Source organism: Dermacentor andersoni, chromosome 6 (genome assembly GCF_023375885.2).
Source record: "Dermacentor andersoni chromosome 6, qqDerAnde1_hic_scaffold, whole genome shotgun sequence".
Taxonomy (NCBI): domain Eukaryota; kingdom Metazoa; phylum Arthropoda; class Arachnida; order Ixodida; family Ixodidae; genus Dermacentor; species Dermacentor andersoni.
This window is the reverse complement of record NC_092819.1, coordinates 144132017-144158717: the sequence shown is the minus strand read 5'-3', so window position 1 is coordinate 144158717 and position 26701 is coordinate 144132017. Positions and strand designations below refer to the sequence as shown.

The 26701-nt window shown below is 44.5% G+C and overlaps 1 protein-coding gene and 1 pseudogene across 3 annotated transcripts; both read right to left on the bottom strand.

Moving 5' to 3' along the window:
- Nucleotides 1-187: 187 nt before the first annotated feature.
- Nucleotides 188-23606, bottom strand: mEFTs (elongation factor Ts, mitochondrial). Of its 3 annotated transcripts, XM_055066935.2 has the most exons (9): nt 23365-23606; nt 22446-22559; nt 21574-21748; nt 21031-21184; nt 18356-18484; nt 17203-17325; nt 11983-12193; nt 3971-4257; nt 188-1664 (listed from the first exon to the last, which is right to left on the bottom strand). In XM_055066935.2, the coding sequence occupies exons 4-9, from the start codon at nt 21181-21183 to the stop codon at nt 1503-1505; spliced, it is 1065 nt and encodes a 354-aa protein (XP_054922910.1). In that variant the 5' UTR covers nt 21184; nt 21574-21748; nt 22446-22559; nt 23365-23606; the 3' UTR covers nt 188-1502. The 3 variants fall into 3 exon arrangements, with proteins under 3 accessions (XP_054922910.1, XP_054922909.1, XP_050028163.1); XM_055066934.2 differs by lacking the exon at nt 21574-21748 and having other exon boundaries at nt 23365-23605; XM_050172206.3 differs by lacking the exons at nt 21574-21748; nt 22446-22559 and having other exon boundaries at nt 23365-23605.
- On the bottom strand, nt 21415-21590 carry LOC126523769 (U2 spliceosomal RNA; annotated as a pseudogene).
- Nucleotides 23607-26701: the final 3095 nt, after the last annotated feature.

Genomic DNA, 26701 nt, shown 5'->3' with positions numbered 1-26701 from the left:
GGGCAGCATTCTACGTTTCCACTGCCGGCATGAGCAGTGTGCGCATTTGCACTAGCATTTCCACTGAACGGCTCTAAGCAGAGTGGACCACACGTGGTCAGCTAAGACCTGCTAGCGATGAAAATAAAAGCTCAACACAGACCTGCGAAGGCACCAATTTTTCACACATGCAGTGCAGATGCCAAGAAAACAGACTGAAACATCATTTATTACTCAACATGATACAGCATGCACATATGATGGGCCCGTAGTGTCAAGGTATATAATTCTGCACATAGCATGTACTGCTTAAGCTCGAATAAGAGTATATAATTTATACATCAGATGAGAACTACGGCAAAATAATTGCAAATATAGCGTAGATAACGAAAAAATACCGATGCCAGTCAAGGCATCCAAGATGAATTACAGATCAGAAACACTGCTGCAATGGTTGCAGGTGTCCGAAACATGCACAACACAGCTTTACATATGAGAACAATGACGCTAATGTGCCACGACAGATGTGCGCAAAGTAGTACTATTGCGAGCAATTGATCATTCACTACATAATAAAGTTCCAGCAACATGGTATTTGTTTAACATTAGCAAAAATTCCACACCACATGTGACACATGCATAAAGCACAGCCCAGAATGCATTGTGAAGTTGGCAAAAAGAGCTGCAACACTACAAGATCACTGGTACGATGCAAGAAACCTATGCAAGCCACAGCCTTGCCACTTGCGAGCACAACATGTCGATGCTGCCACCCCTCGCTCTACCCAAGTTCTTCCACCAGCCACAAGGTGGCGCCACAATTATTTCCCATGGCACTGAAATACTACAGTTGCATGCAATATCGACAGCTCCTGAAATTAGGCATACCTCACTCCGCCAGTTCCACTACCAGCCATCAGATGGCACTAGATGACGTCATCTGGTGTTTCTAAGATGCCTTTTGCAACACAAGATGCACTCTCACTTCACCAGTTCCATCACCAGCCACCAGGTGGCGATGGAAAATGTCCTCTGGCATTTCTAAGATGTCTTCTGCTACACGTGATGTCCTTTCACTCCACCAGTTCCATCACCAGCCACCAAATGGCACCGGATTATGTCCTCTAGTGTATCAATACACCTTGTTAGAAGTAAGTACGGCTGCATTAGTCATGCTCGCAACAAAGAAATGCAGCCTGTGATGTCAACAGCTGCCGCAAATGCTGCCTGTTGCTACAGTAGTGAGAGGCAACAAGTAGTGATCCCTTTTGCATGCTTCATGAGAAACATTCAGGGTGGTGGCCATCGACGCATGCCAACCTTGTGTTGCTGCAGCTGACTCTGTGAGTGTTGAAGAGAGAAGGCACTAAGTGGGAAATATCTACCAAAACCTTTTTAGACTCTGGACGTCATTCAACATTGCCATCAAGAGAAGGTTTGCGCAAGCTGATGCTCAGACGCCGATGCAATGGTGCAGGTCTGAACAGACGCGTAGCTGGCATGTTGGTGCTGGGCAGCGTGAGCTACTCATTCTTTTCAGTGCTCTCGCCACAGCCATAACGTTCAAAGTCCATGATGTCAATGCGGCTTTCAGCAACCATATGGCCAACCTTGATGGTGGGGTCAACAACATAGTCCTGGAACAGTAGCCGGCTTTCCTCCTCCTCCTCTTCCTCCATGGGTGGCTGCACGAAATTAGTTTATTTGCATGCTGGGTCACTTTAGCGATCGTCAACAGCCGCAAGGACACTACAGTATACACGCAATGAATTCAAGCTTGGGCAATCCATGACTCTAGTCCACCTCCGACAAGACTCTGCCTTGCTCGTCACTTACATGTACTGTGCAGTTGCGCACCCAAGTTATAAAAAATTGAATTTGTCAGAAAATATTTGCAGAGCTATGCATTTATAAGCTGCACCCCCTATATTTGGAGCCGGAAAGAGCTATCCTCCTGTAAAAGTGCAATCCAGCTTGGCCATGCTGGGCCATACTCTGCATCAGTGAATAGAATCAAAATGCTAATGAACATCTGAAAAAGCTAACTAAATGATTTGTGATCACATCTCACAGTGTCATGTCGCTTCAGACACAACTTATATTAATTTAAATGTGCAATTCCTAGTTGAAATGATAATTGTGTTTGATTCTATGAATACAAAGCACTGTCTTTTCACTTTGGCAATAAGCTTATAAAATGTTCTGGTAAAATTTCGGTTCCCTTAAGTCAAATCCCCAGATTACAGTACAACCAACTATACAGGTTTCTGCAGATGCCTGATTGGCACCGGCATTTACCCGACAGAGTCAATGTACAAGGATGTCTGAAATTTTGGATGCTGAAAACCTTTGCTGTCCGATTTTCCAGACTTTCTTCCACGACGACAGGTGTGAAACAGTATTAATCGAAGTGACCATGGCCGCCACTTTTTTAATTATCTTGGAGCATTGAATCGGTGCTCTCACACAGCGATCCACTAGCAGCCGTAGCAACCGTGGCAATGCAAGGCCTAAATGCTTCAACGTTTGCTACCAAGCTTGCTACCGTTAGCTGCCGTGTTTTCCATTGAAAGGATTTGCAGCTGTCAACAATGGTGCCGACTGTGCCTTTATCATCCTCACCAATGGCCTAAAAACATGGGAAGTACGGCAAGGCCCTTCTTGCCCCTCCGTCTTATATTTCGGCCTACAATGACCACAGCCAATCGGTGCCATTGTGCTGTACAAACAGGTACGGTGACCCATTCATCCCTAGGACAAGCACGGACTGGAATCGCCTTTCCGCATCAATTGCACTCATCACCGATTCTACTACCAATTTCAAGACTGCTGTTCAGAATGCCTTTTGTTAATATTTTTTGTTAATACTTTTTGTTTGTATTTTTACTGCATTACTTTTGTTTTCAACTCCACTCCTTTCTGTAATGCCTTCGGGCCTTGAAAGTACGTGAAAAAAATAAAATAAATAAAGGGTCAAACGTTGTATAATGCTGGTTCCCAAAATTTAGTTTCACTGTAATAGAGCAATGTTATGCGGTCAAGTGTACACGTATTGCAGTGAAGCACACCAAAAGTGGAACGGGGCCAGCGTCATCGGGCACGGTATGAATTCCTTCAAGGGGTCCTTGAACCACCGCTTGGGCTCGGCAGAAAAATACAGCCGGCGGTTAGCATACGCTGCTGTGAACATATCAGCCAAGTTTTGCACTCGTGTGTGGCACGTGGAGCTCGCAAGCGCAGTGCGAAATCACTTTTCTCTAAAACGCTCTTTAAAAGCTTTCTCTAAATCATGAGCCTTCAAGAAACGATCCTGAGGCCTCGTGCTTGGCACTTATAAAGGGGTATCAAGCCAGTGGCCTTTAATATCATCAAATACCAAATGTGAAGCAGTCTTCCACTGCTATATGGCGAGATGTATTGCCAGTGAGGTGTCTCAATGACCTCACACTGGTGCTTGCGGCACCACTGTCAATTTTGCATTACTGAACGTAATCGGCCCTGAAAAAATGATCTAAATACATAGAAAATTTTTATTTCTGCAGAATGCTTTAAATGCTTACAGCATTACTCTAATATTTTAGTTAGACCGCTGTCACATTTGCATTTTTTTTTGCAACAACTGGAACTGAATTTTTTTGAGCACTTGGCAACATTGAGGCTGCTTGCTGTGAATTTTTTTCAGTGGAGAACCAGCACTGTTTCTTTCTTTTTTTTTTCAATGCATTGCTTAAGGTGCGTTAGTGCAAATAGGCTGAGGACAAGGATACACTCCTAAACTACTTGTGGAGCTTCAAGATTCTGATGGGGCTCCACACAGTTCCATCGAATGAAAGACTATCCACTTAAAGGGCACTCAAATCTGCCCATAGTGTGGTGCCCACTTCATTTTTGAGTCAGTTGAATATCGCTTTGAGGGTGTTCGAAATGCCCAGGTGATACCAGTTCATAAAAGCTGTTGCCACAAGAGATATGAAGAAGTTGGCCCGCACACCTGTTCCTCCTCTTCCGACACTGGTGTGTTGTCTTCTGCTGCTTGGCTGCCTTCTGGCTCCTTCTTCTCACCCACTTCTTCCTTGGCCTTCTTCTCCTTCTCCTCTTGCTCCTTGATCCTCTTTTCCTCCTCCTTCTCGAACAGCAGGTAGTCGTCTAGCAGGCCAATTGACTTTGGGTTCAGTGCCACCACCTGCTGGCACAGGCGGCGCCCCAGTTCCTCCATCTCATCCTCGCTCAGTGGACTATCGCCAAGGTCCCGGTATGCCACCACGGCACCGTACCGACCTGCAACGACCACAGGGACATTGGAATAGTCTAGAATGTTACGATCAAGAGGGATTGGAGAAAAAAAAATAGCGATGCCCTTATTTTCACAGTTCATCATTTAGGGTTACCTTTAACAAAAACAACCAGCCTGTCTTTAAATAGCATATGTGGAAGAATGAAGCTTTTCCAAGCACATTTCTAAATACGAACATGCAAGCCCATGATAAACCCTTGGATTTTTGCAATGATGGCACATTCACATTTTCTTAATGGCTGAAGATCATTTGGCCAGCTTTCGACAGCAAAATGTTGATGTGTCAAGAGACTTTAGTCCTTGTCTTTACAGAACTTTACTTCCTGAATGTTTCTTTATAAGAAACTGCTACTAACAGACTATACTGCACTAAAGTCAACTATTGCTAATAGTACCTGAAGGTACTTTTCCAAGTTTTAAGCTTAGAACAGCGAGTTTCAAATGGCAATCCAGGGAGCTTTTGGGATAAGCAAACATTATATTGACATGCACATAAATTGTTTACGTCTGCGATGAACATTTTTCACTAGCCAATCTTTGTCACAATGTCATCGTTCAGTGCAAGGCGCACCTTTCTGTATCAGAGGTCCCTCGTGTGTTCCTCTGGTTCGATCCGTTGCCCATGTTGTCACCGAACCTTGTGCAATCATATTGCGTGCGCAACGAGAATAGTGTTGTATATTCAAGAATGTATGCAAGAAACAGTGATTACACTAGAACCTACGCAGAGTCATGTATACATAGCTGATGCACTTGACCAGGAGATCAGATTTTGGATGATAACCGAATGTGAATGATTGATGTTTAATGGCGCAAGGGCCAGGTATGGCCAAAGAGCGCCATGCTAGTGTTAATGAGTTTGTAGCGGTCTGATGGGTTCTGTGTAGTTAATGTGACGTGGCTGTAAAGGGGCCTAAACGAGTTGGTGTAAATTGCATAAAATGTACGCGTAATAAAATTATGGCAATGATTATTGACATGTACTATGAACACTAAAATGCACTGGGAAAAAATGATGCAATATACAAAATATGTGAGATTGTGCCTAGAGCACTACTGCCTCGCCAGAGCCCTTGAAACACAAGGACTTAGAGGCATGTGCTATATGAAACAAATATCACAGTGGCATCCTCTGAAGAGAGGAGGCGCTACAAATACTACAAATATATAGGGCTAATAACATGTAACACAACATCTTTCAGGAAACCTAGGACTGCGTTGGTGTCAAAGAGTGGTTCTGGGCCGAGTAACATTACAGGATGAAGGGGGATGTGCTGCCGGTATGCTAAGGGAAAGTGTTTCTTTCTCTCAGGTTCGGCTTCCTGACACTCCAGGACGGCGTGGAGGATGGTCAGCCTCTCCCCGCATCTACCACAGGTTGGAGGCTCATTTCCAGTGAGTAAAGAGTTATAGGTGCCAAATGTGTGTCCTATTCTTAGACGACAGAGTAGGACATCCGTTCGGCGTGATCTTGTTGCAGAAGGCCAGAAACCTCATTGTGGCTTTGTTATGTGCAACTTATTATTTGTTTCCACGTCCCACAAGCTCTGCCAGTAGTTTCGCAGTTTTCTTCGTAACGAGGGCTTCAGATCTGTGACAGGGAGTGCAGCGGTAGGATTACTAGCATGCAATGCAATTGATGTGACCACCTGGTCCGCTAGAACGTTACCCTCAATGCCCCTATGGCCAGGCACCCAGCATATAATTATATGCTGGTTAGATATGTATGCTTCACACAAGACGGAATAGAGTTCATTAAATACTGGATTTTTGTGCTTACAGAATGACATCAAGGCCTTCACGACGCTTAGGGAGTACATATGTATATATAACTGATTTTTGGAGTTTTGATTTCCTTATATGCTCCACAGCTGACAATAGTACGTAGGCCTCAGCCGTAAAGATACCAGTTTCCGGATGCAGTACTACATCGGATTCCGAGAAGGATGGACCGACGGCTGCATAGGATGCCCTGTCATGTGACTTCAATGCGTCTGTGAAGAACTCCGTGTAGGAGTGCTTGTACTGGAGTTCCAGGAAATGCATTTGGATTTCAATCTCTGGAGCGTGCTTTGTAACTTGCAGGAAAGATGTATCGCATTGTGTCAACTGCCACTCCCAAGGAGGTAGCAGCTTGGCTGGAAGAATTAAGTGATGTTTAAGGAGTGGGACATCCATTTCAACGCTAAGCTCCTTCACAACAGTGAAAAGGACTGTCTTGCAGAGAGACGATTACGAAAGAGTGTAGCGTATGTCATATCATTAACGGCATTAAAACACAAATGTTGAGGATTAGAGTGAACTTTCAGAAAATATGTTTGGCTGATGTATGTTCTCTGCAGATGGGAGTGACCACTCATTTGATTCTACATATAAACTTTCTATGGGACTTGTTCTGAAAGCGCCAGTGGCCAGTTGAATCCCTAGATGGTGGACTGGATCTAGCATCTTTAGCATGCTCGGGGCAGCAGAATGGTAGATCATGGCACCTCAGTCCAATCATAGTCCAATCGTGATCGAATCAGGCTCTTGTAAAGATTCATTAAAGGGTTCCTATCGCTGCCCCATGTTGTGTGGGATAAAATTTTCAGTAAGTTCATTGTTTTTAAGCGTTTCACCTTGAGATACCTTATGTGTGGAATAAAAGTCAGTTTAGAGTCAAGTATGATGGCTAAGAACTTGTGCTCTTTGTTCACAGGGATTTTCTGACCATACATTTCGATATTGGGGTCTGCAATGAGCCCTTTGTTTCTTGTAAAAAGCATACAAGAACTTTTGTTTGGGTTTACTTTAAATCCGTTTTCGTCTGCCCATTTGGACACTTTGTTCAAGCCCTGTTGTACTTATGTCTCACACACTGCCAGGTTGCAGGATTTGAAACCTACTTGTATGTCATCTAAGTAAACAGAATAAAAAATGGCTGGCGGTAATGTAGCCCGAAGCGTGCTCACCTTCACGATAAAGAGTGTGCAGCTAAGCAGACCTCCTTGGGGTACACCAGTTTCTTGTATAAAAGGTTGCGACAATACATTGCCAATTTTCACGCGGAAGGCACGTTTGGCCAAATAGCTTTCTAGTATGTTTACCATATTTCCACAAATGCCCATTCCCAACAAGTCTCGCAAGATCCCGTATCGCCACGTTGTGTCATATGCCTTCTCCATATCGAGGAATAAGAAGAACTGTTTATGCAGAAATGCATCACAGATATCTCCTTCAATGCGCACAAGATGATCAGTCGTTTACCACCCTTCTCTGAAGCCACACTGATAAGGATCAAGCATATTGTTCAGTTCAAGGAAACGTATTAGTCTACGATTAATAATTTTTTCAAATAGCTTACACAGACAACTTGTAAGAGCTATCGGGCGATAACTTGCTGCCTAGGAAGGGTCTTTACCCAGCTCAAGACGGGAATAACAATAGCTTCCTTCCATGAGGATGGGAGGCATCTGGCAGCCCAGACAGAGCTGAAAAGTGCCAGAAGTGTCATTTGTGTGTTTTTGTGTAAGTTCTTAATCATGTCATATATGATTCTACCAGCTCCCGGTGCAGAGCTTCTACATGTGCTCAATGCAGCTTTAAGCACGGCAATATTAAAAGGACGGTTGCATGGTTCACCCGGACGGCATTTACGATCGAGCGCCTTAAGTTCAGCTAATTGTTTATTTATTTTATTTATTTATTCATACATACTGCAGCCCCTTTATGGGGCTATTGCAGGAGTGGGTTAAACAAAAACAAATCATACAAAAAAAAAACAAGTAAACAACAACGTATTCAAAATTCACAAGAAATAAGGCAGATGATACAAATGACTCAAAATAACAGCAACAATGAGAATCAGTACAAAAACGAGAATGAGTAAATACACTGTAACAACAAAAAAATACATAAAATCAGGTGTAGTTAACCGGGAGTGAGTCAATACACTGTAACAACAAAAAAAAAATACACAAAATAAGGTGTAGTTAACTTTTAACAGAAAATCGTTTAATGGCAGTGACCTAATTGTTCCGGGAATTAAGTTCCAGAATTCAATAGTACGTGGGAAAAAGCTGTATTTAAATTTATAGGAGCGGATTTGCTTATATTTGAGGAATGATATTGTGTAATGTGTGGAGCTGGACACATGTTCGAAGTGTTCGCCCAGAGCGTTGGCCTGGTCTTCCAAGGTAGTGCCTAGGTCGTCCACTAAGGGCAAAGGTTGGATTTGTTGCCCCTTTCCCTTTCTTACGCCATTCCATGCTTTGAACTCTTGGGTGTAGGAAGTGATGCCCGAGAGAAACCTCTCCCAGCTAGCCCTCCTTGCCTGTGTCCGGGTGTGCCTTTCTTGTGATTTTGCCAGTTTAAATTCTATGAGGGTTTCTGCAGTCGGGGAGCGATGCAGCAAACCCCATGCTTTGTTGTTTCTTTCGTGCCAGTCTGCACTGTTCATTCCATCAGGGAACCCGTCTTCTATATGAGAGTCCTTGTGTTTGTGGAATGAATTTTTCTGCTGCGTCGAGTATAAAACAAGTAAAATATGCTACTGCTTCATCTATGCTAAAATCGGTGATAACATGCCGTGATAAGTAAGTTGATTCCTTAAAATGATTCCATTCGGCGGAGGCTAGTTTCCACCGGGGGGTATGTGGGGGGCGTTCGTGTTGACGTATCGAATTAAAATATTACAGGGAAGTGGTCACTTCCATATGTATTTTTGATTACATGCCATTGCAAGTCCGGGAAAATTGAAGCAGAGCCAATTGACAGGTCTATTGATGAATATGAATTATGATGAATATTATAATATGTTGGCTCCTTCTTGTTGAAGAGGCACGCACCGGAGTTCACAAGAAAATTTTCAATGAAACGACCTCTCGCTTCACATCGCGAGTCTCCCCACATGGTGTTGTGGGCATTAAAATCGCCTCCGAGTATGTATGGGTCCGGAAGCTGATCAATTAGGTTATAAAAATCGCTTTTTACGAGGTGATAATTAGGGGGTATATATATGCAACATACAGTGATCAATTTAGCAAAAAGAATTGCCCGAATTGACACTGCCTCAAATTGTGTCTAAAGGGTGACATAGTGACAAGCTACGGACTTGTCCGCAACTATTGCTACACCGCCAGACGAGGTATTCGCCTCGTTGCGGTCTTTACGGTAGATGGTGTACTGACAGAGAAAGTTTGTGTACATTTAAGATGTGTCTCCTGAACACACAGCACCTTTGGGTTATATTTATGTAAGAGTTCTTTAATGTCATCAAGATTGTGGATAAGACCTCTAACGTTCCAGTGTATTATTTGTATAGCCATATTGTTCGTGTTTTTATGCTGTGTGTCAAGAAGAGTCAAGTTGGAAAAATGACTTACGGAGCCTTTTCAGGCCCCATGATTCAGGTTTTGTCTTTCTTGCAGGGGTCGTGAGATTCATGCGGCTCCCAAGGCACTGGATGTGCCGTCTGGCTCGGGATTGTGTCCATCAACTTTTGGGAGCCGCTTGACTTCCTCTCACATGAGCGGGTTGTTTTCACCGTAGGCTTTGCCTCGAAAAGCAGGGCCTTGGAGGCCATCAACCCAAAGTTCGATGAGCCCTCCTTCAGGGACGGCACAGCAACGCTGGTTGCTGATGCCAAGGGGGCTGGTGGCATGGCCGCAACCACACTCTTTGTGGGCCGGGCCGGAAGCGGAGTCTTGCGACGTTGCCCCCTTGCGCACCGCATCAGCATACCCTGAGGTATGGAAAAAGGAAACGTTTCCGCGCTTCTTGAAATGAGATGTTCTCTTTGATTTTCATTGTGATTATGTCTTTTTCTTTTTTTTATGTGGGGCAGGTTCAAGAGTACGCTGCGTGTCCACCGTCACAGTTGGGACAGCGGAGTGTGCCACTACAGTTGTTGGATCTGTGTTTGCCACATTTTGCACAGGTCAGTCGGCCACAGCAGCTTTGCGAACCATGGCCATATCTTTGACATTTGAAGCATCTTCGGGGATTTGGGATGTAAGGCCCAACTCGAATTTTGGTATATCCCATTTCCAGGGTTTCTGGCAGCACGCTTGATGCAAAGGTGAAGATGAGATGCTTAGTTGGAATACCTTGGTTGTCTCGCTTGATCTTTATTCTTTGCACTTGAATCACGTTGTGTTCTTTCCAGCCCTCCAGGAGCTCTTCCTCGCTCAGGCTCAAGAGATCTTCATCAGAGATGACTCCTTTACACGTGTTCAATGATTGATGGGGGGTAACAGTGATTGCCACCTTACAGAATGCTAAGAGATTGAAGAGTTTGCCTTGCTGTTGAGTGTCGCGGACCTCAAGAAGAAGGTCGCGACTGCTCATTTCTGTCACTTTGTAGCCAGCACCTAGTGTGTCGGTAAGGCATTTAGCTACGATGAAAGGTGAGATAGTTCTGACTGTCATTTCAGGATCTTGACTGTGTATCACATGGAAGTGGGGGAAAGTTTCTTTGCGCTGGATGAATAGCTGGAAAGTGTCTTCGGTGCGTCCTCTTTTTGAAAGAGGACAATCGGAAAGGGGGGGGGGGGGAATGACGTCTTAGCCTTGCAGAATTCATTTAATTTCGATAGCTACGTCAGCCACCCATCACCGAGCCCAACAAGGGGACACCACGATTCCGGGAGGAAATGCAGACACCAGCTGCACGTAGCTACTATAACCTAATATAAAATACCCAAGGTTGGACACATACACTAGGTTAACCCTTGCCGCCTAGAAATTCGGAAGTGAGAAGAAGTGATGAGACGACAGTAAAGAAGAGACAGCGAGGGAAAGCAAAAGATTGAATAGAAGGACAGGAAAAGGCGACTGCCGATTTCCTCCAGGTGGGTCAGTCTGGAGGTGCCGTCTATGTGAAGCAGAGGCCGAAGAGGTGTGTTGCCTCCGCCGGGGGGCCTTAAGGTCCAAACACCCAGCATCGGCTCAACCCCCAGGATCCCCCTTTCCCCAGACAAGACTAAGCCGCGCACAGCTTCACGCGTGAGGGTCCAACCCTAGTGTGCTCGGGTACGTGGTGTCGCAGCACACCAAACGCCTGTTTACGCAGACGCCCCGGCGGGGGATAACCGAATGTGCTCACCACTATCGTGCTTTGAGTGTAACTTATATTTCTGAGCACAAGTTGGCCCAATAAAGGGTCAGTTTCTTCAATCACAGTTCTTGCTAATGTGTGGTTCTTCACCATCACTACAATGCGACAATGTGGCCTGTGAAGGGCTTGTGTGATCCACAAAGCCTCCAGTACTTAATTAATGCGACAATGTGGCCTGTGAAGGGCTTGTGTGATCCACAAAGCCTCCAGTACTTAACGGCTCATACTTACAGTTCCGCATCCCTGCTTCAGAAAAAGTGCTCTTTGAAATTCAGTACATATGAAGCTTTGCTTGGTAATAACTGTGTCACTCAGGCAATTTTCAATGGCAATTAAGTTGATGGCTTGCGAAGTTCTTAAACTCTATAAAACTCGAAAAAAAGAGTTGTGTTGCTTCTACAAGGCAAACATGATGGCTGTTGAAATGTCTTAATAATCTGCCACCAACCACTTGTGGTGAACCCGTGTTATAAGCAACGGTTCTGTGCCTCCAAATGTTTAGCAAGAAATTTCGCCAATGAAAGCACAACTCATGTGCAAGCACAGGGTCATCATTGGACCAGGTCACATGCGCAACTGCTGCATGCATGCACGTGCACAGCATCAGGCTCACCGAAGCAGGGGTACTTTTTGGTTGCATTCTGGTTATTCTGCGGGTGGCAGTAGCCAGCGAGCAGCGTGGTTCCCGCCTCGCCCCGGAGGCACAGGGCTCGTCGCACGGCCAGTTGCTCGCCAAGCTTGCCAATGGCTAATGCTCGAGCCTCCTCCACCGTGTGGCCATCCTTGATGCGCAGCTTCTCCAGCTCCTTGGTGCCCAGCCGCACCTGATCACGCAAGCAGACATCATTTTTTGCTCACACGACAGTGCAGACAATGTCAGAGCTTGTTACACTGGTGTGCATGGCGCGGAAGAGAGACCAGGGCAAGCCATCAAAGGGTTTCTTCAGTTTCGGCATTCTCTAGTCAAGCAAATGTAAAAGGCCAACTGCAATGAAAGTTCACTTTGGCTAAATTGGTGACGAGTGGCCATACACTACTGAAGCAACTTTGGCTGGTAATGGCCCAATTTTCTTATTAACAGCCTTTCAAAAGCGCCTTAGCAGATGACGCGCACACCTGGTGCTTAGCGGATACACAACTCAAACCCTGGCACGTCACTTCCAGAATTTCCAGACTGCCACAGGTGTCGTCTAATATCAGAGGTCACGCGGAGGAGCCATTCTGCTGATTTTCAAATTTATTGGTTCTGCAGCATTGCCGATGAGTGGCAATGACAGCATTTTCCCCCCAGTTTTGGCATCAAGAGCGTCTATTTCTTGCTGGCTTTTTGTGATGCATCCTCTCATACTTCAACCTTAGAAATTTGCATGGAGTCCACTCTATAATGCTTTTTTCGTGGTCTAATGGTTCCTTGCACTTGGCCTCTAAGAGACAGCTTTACTTCAGGGTCAAGTCAAAATTTTAAAATCTAATACATGGTAAATGCATATATGCCTTCTTTACAGGTCCACTGAGATGATTTGGGTGAAACTGGTTGTATTCAAGAGATAAAGCTGAGTTCTACTAACTGTAGAAATAATTCAGATTTAGGGTCTCACAAATTTAATGAATGCTGCCAAAAAATCAGTAAGTTTCGAGAAAATTGAAGCAATGTGTTTAAAAATCCATAAATCCACACGAAAACACAATATTACCGCAGTTCTGTAAGCTGCATCTGTTAAAGCATCAAAAGTGGAGAAGGTTAATACGACTTTACAGATTATATGAAATTATAACATTAACAAGGGCTTCGCAAAAGTCCTACTCAAAATATAGTGTCACACTAACTTAGAGCAATGCATAACATGTCAATTTTGTCTGCTTTAGATGTTTCAAAAGGTGAGTTTACAGAATTGTGATATTGTGAGACAGGTAACAGCGGTCTCATTTTTCTTTTATTTCTGAGTTAGAGCTTTAAGGTCAACCCCAGTTTTTTTTTTTTTTAATTTTGCAATTTTCAACAAATTCTGTAAAAACAATTTGATGACAAAAATGAAAAAAAAAAAAACCCCCGCTTTCTACAATCAATCGTGTTCAACATTGCTCTTTTGAATGCAACAAACTTAATTGGATCTGGTGTGGTAAATGTCAAACGAAATGATTTCTCTTTCCCAAGCAACTCAGTTTCATGCGCATATACTGTACGGTAAAACAAATGCATTTAATTCATCTGCACTACCACGTGCCATTCGTCTCTGGAATGACCTCCCTGATAACATAGCCTCAATATCTAATCCCGACACGTTCCGCTCTCAGTTACTCATGCTTTTCCCATTTAATACCGTTCACGAGTGGCCAATCTAGTGTATGTTATCGTGCATTTTTGCCATGTTGTATATCATTTTCATAAACGGTAGTCCTTTGCTCTGAAAACAGTAACAACTGTTCGTGTGCCTTCAGATATTGCTTTGTATTCCTTGTGCCTTCAATATTGTGTAACACGGTAATCTTTCTATAGTAATGTTCCTGTTAAAAATTTTTACTTTTTATACCTTTACTGTTTAATATGCCCCCCTTACTTTATGCCCTGCCACAGGGCCTGTAAGGTTCTTTTGAATAAATAAATAAACTCCCGCAACTCCCAGGGTAGAGATTGGGGACTAGCGCAAACCTTTACAATCTACAGCAGCACTTACAAGGGCATGCGCTAGCCTTGGTATTCAACAAAGCACCTTACATGGTTGCAACACAAGGTCACGTGGACCTGCACACATTTGCTGCAGGGAAATATACAAATCAATTAACAGCTCTTCTCCACTGTCATATGCCTGAAGGGTTGATGCTTTTTTTGGAAAGTCTGGTAGAGTCATCCTACTCTTTTAAAGATACAACAATGGAGTAAACGTCAGTACACAACTAGAGGGTATCAACCACCTCATTTGTAGGGTATGGAAATAAAAATCGCAGGTCTGAACACCAACAATGCATTCAAGTGGCCGAAAGAAAAGTTTCTTTAATGTGATTAGCATTCTTCGGATACTTCACACACTTTACGGTGTCTATGTCTCTAACTGTTTTCCCACCAACTTGAGTCACTGGGTAGTCCATTGTCTAATGGGCAGATTATCAAGCTGCTTTGCTGAGGGAACCGGGTATGAAATCAATCACTGGACCAACTTCACCGAGCATGTGACACTGGCTATGTGTTGCTCTTTGACGAAACTCTCTGACATCGAATTGGGTCACATGGTATGTGCCACAGAGTATGTGCCCGAATAGACAACTTAAGAATAAACAACTTGGACCATTGAGCATGTGCAACTGGGCTATTGGGTGTGTGCAAATGGGCTTCTGACACAAGGTATGTGAAAATGTTTGGCCAGTCCTCCAGAAGAGATATGTTCATCTGGACAGTAGCCCAGATAGGCAAGCAGAACAACAGGAAAGAAGTGAAGATGACGGTAATAGAAAAATGAATAAATCAGCTAAGAGAAGCGAAAAAGTCGGCAACAAAAGCAGCCGAATGTCAAGAAACTAAGTGAACAAAATGGTACCAGAGCGTGCATTAAATCAGAAGCATTGAGCTACTAAGAATTGATGTCGCAAAGAGAATTGAAGTCGGCTACAGTCGACTTCCGTTAATTCGATCATGATGGGCCAGACGAAACTGGTCGAATTATCTGGCGGGTCGAATTAAACAAATGGCAGAAAAAACGCCGGAACACCATGTTGATTGACTTGACAGTATTCACCTTTAAAGTTAGCTTCGCCGCAATACAGTTTAGCTATGCGGTGAAGCATACTAAGTGAGAGGGGGGGGACGCGACGGTGCCACTGTTACGGGACAAAGCACGTGTTTCTTAATTTACTCACGTAAATGCGCCGTCTCCGGTGACAGCAGCAGCACCGAGACGCTTAACAAGTTTATTGGCAAGGCCTTCAGAGTTCTGGAAAGACCCTCGCTCTTTTTGTTGGCTTTAAACATCTCCTCGGCTTCCTTTTCTCTAGCCTTACCAAAACACGGGCGGGTCTTCTCCGCTTCTCGGGGCAGGGTGCGCGCACGCGGCCTCATACACAAGACACTCACGGCGGGCGAAAAAACTCAGATCGCCACAGCAGCGTCAGAAACGGCTCTGAATGGCTGCCAGCATGCTTATTAGGCGCCTAGGTGCTCGTATCGGTGATGGCGCGGATGCGCCTGTATAATGAAGAAACGCGTACTATGCCCCGTGATTCCATTCTTGGTAGGCTTCACCTCCATAGATTGCGTATGTATCATCGCACAACACGGCTGTACAGCGGTGAAGCTGACCAATCAAGTTCGAATTATCTGCCGATGGCCAATTTTGGGATCGAAATAACGGAAGTTCGAGCCCATAAAAATGTATGGGCACCGGCCGGGTTCTTCAGTCGGGATCGAATTAACCGAATATCGAACTAACCGGAGTCCAATTAACGGACATATGCTGCACAAAAATGTGAAAAAATTTGACAATTCAGTGTGTTGCTACACTGACTCAATGCAAATCGCATTAATGTTGACATCCATTGCGAGGTGGGTTCTACTAGAAATTTTCTTTCCTCCATGGTTCTTGCCATTCTTGTACTCTTCTTGCTGAAGTCTATGGCGACACAGGCTTCGCCACTTTGTTTCAGTTGAATGCTAATGCCATTTGTGCAGCTCTTGCTCTCTTGTGTTGAACACTTGCAGCAGTGCGGGGTTTCTCCAAATTAACTAATGCATACATTTTCTGATAGCAGAGGACAAGTCCAAATCGTCATATTTTCTGAATTAATCAGGGTCTAATTAACAAGATTTTAATTTACCCATATTTTTCTGAGGGCACCATCAAACTATTTAATTGCACATATAATGGCAGGCCATGTAATAAGTATGGACATAACCGGTGACTATTAGAGTTACAGGATGGTTGCCAACGGAAGGAAAGTGCAGTTGAAGACGACAGAAAATTAACTGGGTTGATCAAATTACGATTACTGCAGGTGCAACTTTGAATCTGGTAACGTAAGACTGGGGCGATTGGAAATTTCATGAAGCAAAAATACGCTGATGATGTAGGCTGCTGGGGAGTGACCTAAGTGGTAAAAATTAATCCAAAGTCCCCTACTACGACGTGGTTCATAATCAGATCGTGGTTTTGGTCTGTAATACCCCAGTATCTTAATATCATTTAATGACGATGATGGCAACCAATGCAATATATGCACACAGCCTGAAAACGGGCATCTTCTTTCTGCAGTGTGCACTCGTGCCATGACTGATAGCACTGATGGCTTTCTGCAAACAGGATGGATGGTATTGTTGGTTGCATGTTCATGTGTTGCTTTCAACGTGTCTAAGCTGTTCTGTCTAAGAAGCACCTTATTAGCATTTAAGGCCACCACATGTCCTAGTCTTTGCACTGAAATGAAGAATCACAGAACAGATGCTTTTCTTTTTTCTTCACAAGGAGTAGATTGTTACGCAGCAGAACTTCGTGAGCGTCAGCAAAGCTTGAGCTTTCATATTTGCACTAGTCATCTTTCAAATACCAACAAGCTGTCAACTTTCATACTGGACTTTACAGAACAAAATTTTGCCTTCTTTTTTTCAGGAGGAGCAGATTGTTACACAGCAGAACAACTTGGTGATCGTCAGAAAAGTTTTTACTTGCATCTTTGCACTAGTCATCACTCAAATACTAACGAGCTGTCCACTTTCATACTGGACTCTACAGTACAATCTGCATGTCCATTGACGTGTGCCTGCTCAAGTTCAAGAATATAAATGATGACCTCATGCTTAGCGACGGGCCCCACAGTTAGCCAAGCCAAGCCAGCAACTACCACTCACTTTCATGATGGAGGTTTCCAGGGAGGGCAGCTTCTTGGCATGGCTGGTACATGACCGCACCAGCTGTTCCACGAACGTTTGGAACTCCGGGGTCCGAGCCACAAAGTCTGTCTCGCAGTTCACCTGCATGCCACAAATACAGGGCAAATGAACGTTACCTCAAGAGCGACAAAATTGGGGCATTTTTATTCGCTCTTCAAGCACAATGAACAGGGTTGAATTTTATGAGCACCCAAGCACAATTTTTCAAGACAACTACAGATTCAAATAAATTACGAGGCTTGTCTAAAAATAGCTCTAAACAAATGGAATATTTGATCCAAGGAATCGAATTCAAAAGCTGGCTTGCCTAAATTAAGAATGCTTAATTTCTACGTACATTTTATGGTGTGGCTGAATCTCCCAAAAACATTAAGCTGGCTTTCATCATTGATAAAATGATAACAACAGCGGACAGTACACCCCTGATAAGCAACTATACACCGCACTTCAGCGCAACTGGTTTAATCGAAAAGGAGAATTATTGTGAGTGAATATCTAAACAACGAACGGTATTCGTAAATCACATAACTTGCTCTAGCCTCCTGCAGCGCCCTGCTGCAATACTACCATAGCAACATGGGCCTTCAATCCAGTAACTGAAAGGTTAATTCACAGACTTTAGTAAATTAGAAAACAAACTGCAAAGGCTGCTTGTGCACATAGCACCTGCCGCACTGCACGGACGAGTGGAGAAAGCCTCCTCATATTGATAATGCCCAATTTAAAGAAATTCTGTTTTCATTATAACAGATCAACTGATACTTAACACTAGCATGGTACTCTTTGGCCATACCAGGCCCTTGCGCCATTAAACATCAAACATTCATTCAGTCAACCGATACTTAGACATGTGTCGTACTTCTCCGTGCAAACACCTCTCCTTACCATCCTTTCCCCGGTCAGCTTCCCTCATAAAATTGTTATGTCAACATCTCACAATGTGCTTCTGCCTGAATTGATTGATTTCACGACGAGTTTCATTACACCACCGCTGCTGCGAAGCATGCCAGTAATAGAGCGCCTTAGCGGGCTGGAAGGCAACTATGGTAAGAGGCTTGCTCTGTTTGTACGATAAACCCCACAACATGCAAGCCGTACAGTTACAGCTTACCTCAGCCATGGCTGCAAAGGGCCCATCCACATTGATGGCAACCAGGCCCTGCATGGTCTGGCGACCTTGCATCTGCGTCGCCTTTGCCCATCCGTACTTCTTGGCCTCGTCGGCGAGCCACTTCTCAGCCTGTGTCACCCGCAGGAGTGTTGACAGTCATTTCATTGCATTCACAAAGGTTGCATGGCACGGAATGGCAAGCAAACACAAGCATGCTTTTACAACAACAGCCATATTAGGCACTGTCTCACCATAGATATGCACTGGAAATTATTTTTCACCCTCCATGAGCAGAAACAATGTGCAGGATTTAGGAGGGGAAGAAAGTGCCGCAGGGCAGAAAGGTGCGCCATAGCGGAGAGGGGTAAGTGACAACGTGGAGAGAGAAAGCACGGTTGTGAATGAGACCACAGCAGAGAAAAAAAGAATGTCCATGTAGGGTTAACATTCCCCTTTCTGAGGTGCAGCTCCATGGCCAAGGCCGCAGTTCTACGACTGTGCGATAGCCAATTATGCAGCATACACTGCACTATTTCCCATGTGTTATAAACATGCATAGTGATTCGTACACAGTCAGTCAAACAGAAGTTTGTCAATACAAATTGTTACAGCACATTCCAGAGGGTGAAATGGTCTGGAAGTGTCAAACAGGGAGAAGTACAACAGCTCTGCAGTGTAAGCAAGACTATGTATTCTGTCAGTGGAATGTTCCGTGCACTCCGACATCTGGTGCGAGGGTGGTGGGCAAGGGCAGGTACACCAAGTGACCGAAACGTGCCGGTTGAAAAACCGGCATTTGAGACTTTTGTGCTCCACCTTTCACATGAAAGCAGCTCATAGTGCTTTTGGGGCTGCTCTTGATGCAGTGGAACTACTACTTCTCTACCACCAGACGACAGCCATCCTGCTCCTGTTCACCAACTGGAACACACCTGTTCTCTTGAGAGCACTCTTGATGTGCTTTTGAGTGCTCCTGCTCACAGAGCGAGCTGTGGGGACTAGTGTTGTCCCATAATCTCTAGCCGAAGCCTCTCATACTGTGAACCGAGCTTTCCTAAGCAAGAAAATGACGCATCGTATTTGCTCACATAATGTTTGCAGCCCCGCATTGGTTATAAAAATTTAGATTTTCTGCTTCCTCGAGCAATCATCGCACCATTGAAAGGGCGACTATTTTTTTCGTTAGTGACTCTAGATTCAGGTAATGTCTGCAAAGAAAGGGCATTCACAATTTTTGCTTGCGTAGAACCTTTGCTCTTATTACAAAGATAAATGCTGTTTGGGAGTGATATTTTGTTTGATTTTATTGTGGCTGGCATGACAAACCCAACTTACAAACACTTATTTTTTTTTATTAGCATCTTGAACGTCCTATTAGAACATTTTTGCAGCATAAATATCATATCCCCCAAATTTGTATCAATTTTTTTCAAAAATAAAAATGTGTGAACATTATGCTTGTTGTAAATACGGTAAGTGCCGGATAGGTTTGGCAATGCCACTGTAAAATTGCTATGCATGTTTCATGTCCCAACAGCGGAACAATTTCGCCTAGCAATAAAGAGGCTCTTTAATGTAAACTGGAGGGGTTTGCCTGGTGGGATGCCCAGCATGATACTCAAGCTGTGTTAGACGAGAAGAGATTAAAGTCAGAAAAAAAGCACACAAAAACATACGCAAAAGGCACTATCCCACAAACTCGGAAATGTATGCAGTGGCAAACGTATGCATGCTGTAGGACAATATTCTAAAAAAAGAATGAGCAGGAGATAGCTTTTCAAATGTAAGTAGCAAATTTTTCACAGGGAAAGTGCCACATGATATCTTTTTTTCCCCACTAATATAGGTTCACAAAATCACTGCAGTTTATTGCCTGTTTTTGTCACAAGCTAAGGTATGAAACACGCTCCTAATGTGCTTTGAATACCTTGTTTAAACATGCAAATGTTTGGCTGTAGTGTGTTTGCAGGAGCTGCAGATGAACTGTAATGGTGCATTGCTTACAAGTGCCAACAAGAAGCTAACGGTACTTTTTACATAAGTAAGCACGCAGCCTGCAGTGATGCCTTGCTCGGCTTTTAACCTCTGTCTTATCAGCAGTGTGGGAAAAGCAGCACTTCTTTTTTAGCATTACCAGTTGTCGACATGCACTGTGGCCTGCGCTATCTTGCCAAAAGCTATCAGTGTGCTGCAACAGTGGGAATGACACACCTGGCGATGACCTTCAAAACATCACTGCATTGCTCGGTAAACTGATAAAATGACTATTAACCTTTTAAGGACGAGACATACAAATATCTGAAGGAAATGTTTATTTTTCATTTAATTTTATTTAAAGGAGGGAAAGAACACAGTGCATGCATCTGCAAACAGCAAAGAACAGGCACGTTGTTAAGAGTTTTGATGTCTGTGTGCTAGGCTCCTTGTAAGTGCATCACACTTACTGAGAACTTGCCACACAAGGATAGCCTCCAAGCTTCACATGTATTACAATAATGGTGTGTGTGTGCGCATGTATGTGTTTTTCATCTTGTGCAAATTAAAGAAGTGTAGTGAGGACTGTGCTCACTTTCAATGTTACTTCCCTTCTTTATTTTATCTGCTGGCCTGACCATGTGATATATTCTGAATGGTAGACTCTGATCTTTCTGGACAACAAAGCCTCTTTGCATTACCTTTTTGATGTCATTGTTGGTGGCCTCAAGTGCCTTCTTGCAATTGGTGAAGGTGTATCCCGTCTTCTTGCGGAGCTCCATGAGGGCCGTCTTCTCCACAGCCCGGAGCGAGGCACTTGTCTGCAGGCATCGTGTCAGCACCTGCGCAAACATGCTGTGGCCAGGACACCACGTGCCGTTTAAGGTCAAGCACCACAAGATCACTAGTGATGACAGCTTTCGCTTCATTTAGTTCCTAAAATTGCAACTTAATATGCCAGCGTGGTCACCAACTCGTTCACGATTATAGAATCAATGAACCAAGAGCTCAAGAATACAGTAAGATTCTTTTTACAGTGAAGCTGTATATGGCTCGTTTCGAGCGAATCGATGTCCATAGACCAAGAACCGTGGGCCGATCCCGAAGATAGTGCAATTCTAGACCCGACTCGCGGTGGAGCTGAAGCAGGTTTCAAGCACTCTGCCAACTTGCAAAAATAAGTTAATATCTTGGGTCCCAATACAACCCGTATCAGATATTAAGCTGATAAGAACAGATACTACACTTTGACCCGTGTTGGCCACGTCTACATTCGCTCTGCCGTCTCTTTGACGGTGTTCCAAGCGTTGCATATCTCCTTTCCTTTACTTCCGCTCTCCCGTGGTGGCATTCTTGTCGAAATGTCATGCGTGTCTAGTTTCCTCTGGCTCCTCGGGGAGGCGGTTTTGTTGTCCATGCCTATGTACAGAAAAATCATGGTAAATGAGTCCGTACCTATGTTCAAAATTCTGTGTCACCTCTGTGTCATATGCTAAACAGCTTCGCTGGTCATCCACCTTCGCAGAGTGGAATGTCTCATGATTTTTACCTTTCCTTTATGTAACAAATGCATTTTTTCCCCCCTAAACCGGTATCTGTTTTTCTCATAATGCACCCAGATAGGATGTCCACAAAATGATAACAAGGTAACAAGACATTCTTTTTGTGTCATAGCAGTCTTTATAATGGCACCTTGTGTGTTTATGTGTGTATATGTGTGTACATGTCTACGTGTATAATTGAGCTCTTGAACGGTACACTGGGACGTGAAGGTAACAATGTCAATAAAGTGCTGCTTGGTGATGCTTGTGAATAGTGGCAGTCATATGGACGTGGCAGCCACAAAGCGTTCATACAGTGTTTATTCAAGTATGTTGAACCATCACAGCTTCTGTGGCATTACTTTATCTTTGCAATGCAGTGCTTTAGACAGAAGTGCGGATGTCCGTACCATAAAAATTCCAAGCTGCTTGGTTTGTGTAAACTTTGATTAAACAGCAGAATGCAATTAAATTTTGATGGAAAAGGCAAGAATGACATCAGGCTGTTTGTGTCTGCCTCCTTTGTGATGTTCCCACTACACTGCACTGTTTTAATTTAGTCTACAGACACTAACCAGTTTAGAAGCAGCCTCTCTTGCAGTACTTTTCCAGTGAGCTTGGCTTTATGTCCCTTTCATCTAAGACAGCCTTGTGCCATGTTGGCACCCTTCACGATGGTCTTGTTGCACCTGACGATTTCAACCAGAACATATGCATCATGAACACAGCATATATAGCATCCCATCAAATTGGGATGCATACAGCAACAAGGCAATGCTAGTCGCACTATTACTGCACATAAAAACTGGCTGCTAAAATGCAGTATACGTCCTACACACACACACACACACACACACACATATATGTTGTTGTCAGGGTCGCGATTAAAGTGCTTCCACACTTCATGCACACCGCTGTACGCACGGGCCACGCGAGAAAGGTAGGCCCGGTCACCATAAAAGGGCAGTTAAATAAATCCACATATAAGGATACTTGTCCTTTACCACTAAGCAAGGGCGAAAGCGCATCTTGTGCATACAGTGTGCCCGCGATTTAAAGCGTAATGAACAACCCATGTCCTAACGGGTTAAAAATTATGTTTATTAAAAGCTAAACTTTTTTTTTTTTTTTTTGCCGGCAACTCGCTGATCTCCCAACGCAAATGAAGCGAGAGTGCGCCTGTTTTTCAAACACTTCGCAGAATCTTCAGTCACAGCGCAACATCAGTCAACGTTTTGGATTTCGAAGAGAATGTCCTGAGCTCGTTCGTTGCCCGTTCCCTGCTGCGGCCGGGTCTTCAGAGTAGCGAGAGCAAGCGATTACCAGCACGCGAAAACTGAGCCAGCGCGCGCTTGACACCGACAAGTGTTTGTTGCTCAGACTGAGTTCATACACTTGTTCCCGAACTTAGCCTACGCTGCAAAGCCTTCATGAAAGGTGGCACAGCGGAACGGAATGAAACGTGATTCGCACATGCATCCCACGTCTGCTCACCTGCGTTTTTAATACTCTGCCAAGAATTCCGGGTTTTCAGCGCCGACGCCCTCGGGTGCGTTACGCGATGGAGCACGCAGCGCAGTCGCACTTGGCACGGAAACCGTAAGGTGGACCACGAAGCGAAACGAAGTATCGAAAACGCATGTGGTCACAGGCGCGGCAAGGCCAGCGTGCAGGAGGAGTTCACTATCAGTGGGGGCAAAGCAGTCAGCAGAACCAAACGCTCTAACGTTATGCAGGTTACGCATTGCCAAACGCATCGAAGTGATCACGATGGCATTGGCATGGCGCAAATAGCAATGCATGAATGCATGTGTAAAAAAAAAAGTGTCTCGTTTCTTTGTGTTTGCTTTATCTGTACGTTCTGAAATAAAACTCGGTGCCACTGTGTGTGAGCAATGGTTTGTCTCGCCTATCACCTAAAAGAGTCGTATTCGAAGGGATTGTTTTCTAAAATTTGGTTAGCAGAACCACAGAACGTGGCAGAATACACCGAAGCGCCGAAGTTTCGCCACAGAACGCGCGCCGAACGCATGTGGGCTGACGCGCACTATCCGTTCCTTGGCGCAGATAGAAACTTCTTGGAGATTTAGTTGATATTGCCTTAACAGGCTCTTCTGGACGTGGTAACTGACAACTGATGACTGTGGTGAGTGAAAGGAGTGCTTTGTAATCAATTCAGCTCTGTCCGTCCATACGTTTAACCAGCGTTTCGGGTGTCAAGCAAGACCCGGCTTCGGTGCTACAGCGCGCGAAGTCCGATTTCCACTCTGTAAACTTTTATGCGAATTCAGCAGCTGAGCTCGTGAAAAATGAACGCGCTTGGTTGTGTTGCACCGCTCTGCACAACGTTGTCGCCGTGTGTAATTACAGTAGTGAAATTACAACGAAACAATCGTGGAATAACTGGCCCGCCTGGATACAAACGCGCCGTTGCGTTTCATCAGCAAGTCTTTACATTTAATTTTCATTGTAGTGTAAGGAAAGAAAGATGTATGCGGCGAGTCTATCAGTTCGTATTACTGCCGCCTGATGTAGGCACCACACCAGACCACTGATTGTGCAGGAGAGAGATCACGCGCTGGTAATTGAAAGTACTACGTAATGTGGTAGCCCAACAAGTAATGTGGAGAAACGCGCGATTGCTTTTTCCACGCGTGGCAGGTATTGTTTTTTTCCCCCTTCACATTTTGGTTGCATATACAACCTGCGCATGTATATGAAGCCGTCGAAGCTGTGTAGAAATTTAGAAAAATAAAACCAGCTTTTTTAGTGGTATGTACGCTTTTCCTGGCACGGAACGCATGCTAGCAATTTTGGAACACTTGCCAGCATGCGCAGTCAGTTAGTTGTGGTCTCGTCTGTTTGATCTATCACTTAAATATTTTAACCGATAATCCTCCGGGCTTAGCGAAGAAACGAAAATTGCTAAGGTTCGCTGGCGCGAGTGCCATTCGAGTAGTTTGAACGAGCGTTTGTTCACAGACACTATTTCCAGGCACCAAAATAGAGCTGTCGGCATTTACTGTGTCATGGCCGCTGGCATTATTCGCAACTTTCACGTACGGTGGCCCCGTCGTGCGGCGGCGGCCGGAAACAATCGAAAGATTATACTCGCCGCTGGCTGCCGCCCATTCGGGTAGCGTATTGGTGTTGTGTACGCTTTTCCTTCACTTTTGGTTGATGTTTTAACGCATTCAAAGCTCCCGTGGGATCCTGAAGGACACTTAACATGCTCAGAATGAGCATACAGAATTAACCGTATTTGCTGCGTGCCGCAATGGGTGCCGAGCGATAGTTATGCGGTAGGTGATGTGAGCCTTCACTCATTCCAACCGGCTGGGTCCATGAGGAAGAAATTGATTATTAAGCTGCGGATTGGCAAAGCCGTCACAGAAGCGATGAAGGTTTGCAGTGCGCACTTCATGCCGTAGGACTTTTTTTTTTTTAGTACGGCAGATGAGTGACGATTCCGAGCACTTGAAATCGCGAATAGACGCACCTCCATAAAGACGCAGGCATAGCTTTATATTACGTGCAGGGAAAGAAATAATGCGCAATCTTAACTCAAATGTGTTGTAGGATGATTGATGCTTGCGTTCTTGCCACTTATTCCTTTGCGGCTACGTTGGAGCGCAAACATTCTCCGTGAAGCTTTGTACCTGCTTCAAAATTTCTTGTTCTCGTTCATGCATTCGTGCTGTGCAACGCTGGCTTGACATTCCACCATTTCCGAACAGAGAGATGAGTTTCTCATTTGTGAATCGAAGCAAAGTGACGCAGGCGTAGAGGGACCTGGAATTCGTACCTCATCTGCCACTTCAATGCGCGGCTGCAACGTGTGCACAGGCGGGCATGACTGCACTCGTAAGATGCCAAATCCTAGTCCAACAAACGTTAAACTACTGTGCAGTGTTCACTTAGCGAACCCTCAACTGATCTGTGTGTACATTATTTTATAAAGATAACTGGAAGAATGAAGCGAGCATTGCCGCGGACCGGTAAATATCGGCTATGTATTGCTTGATCTGTCTATATAGGCAAGACGCGGTAGGACTCACGCAGGCTGTAAAACTACCGCAAGACTGTAGCTTGCACAACACCCATAAAGTGCAATAACTAAATTACAAGGGTGAACGGTTATCGTATTAGCTCGCAAAAGCGGTCAGATATGGTTTTTTGTTTACTTCTCGTGTTCAACATCCAGCTTCTCGAACACAGGCAGGGATAACTAGACAAGAAATTTTCGCACACAGAACGCTGCTTTAGGGCTGCTTTTCACGCCGTCGATGTAAAGGACTTCGGTCGCGCGACACCAGGAAGGTTTTTTTTCTCAACACGGCGGCTTATTCAAGCGGTCTAAGTAACAACTTCCAGAGAGCACCACACCATATAAAAGCTCATGGCACCGTTCAAAGAGGTCAAATTGATAGAATAGCAAATATAAAGCACGGTCACTTAATAACACCGTCGCGGTAAAACTGAAACCACAGCTCATGTGGTTTGCTTCGAAGCAGTGAAGTTTGTATGCAAAGGCCTTTAACAGTCACGGACGTCGACGTGCACGCTTTTATGCCGCAGCACACAAGATAACCAGCGTTTAGGACTTCCTCATCTTCAAGCAGGCTTCGAATCCTGCGTTCTGCTCGCCCAATATGAGCCATTACGCAGGCTAACGACAGCAGGCGTGTAAATTGAAGAGACATTTCAACATGATGACACGAAACAACATGTCACTGAGCAAGACGACCGCAGCACTGCACCGACTGCTCTAGTTCTTAATCTCTCGGACAGCCATGTTGGATTTAAGGTGGCGCCCCCTATAGGCCGTGAA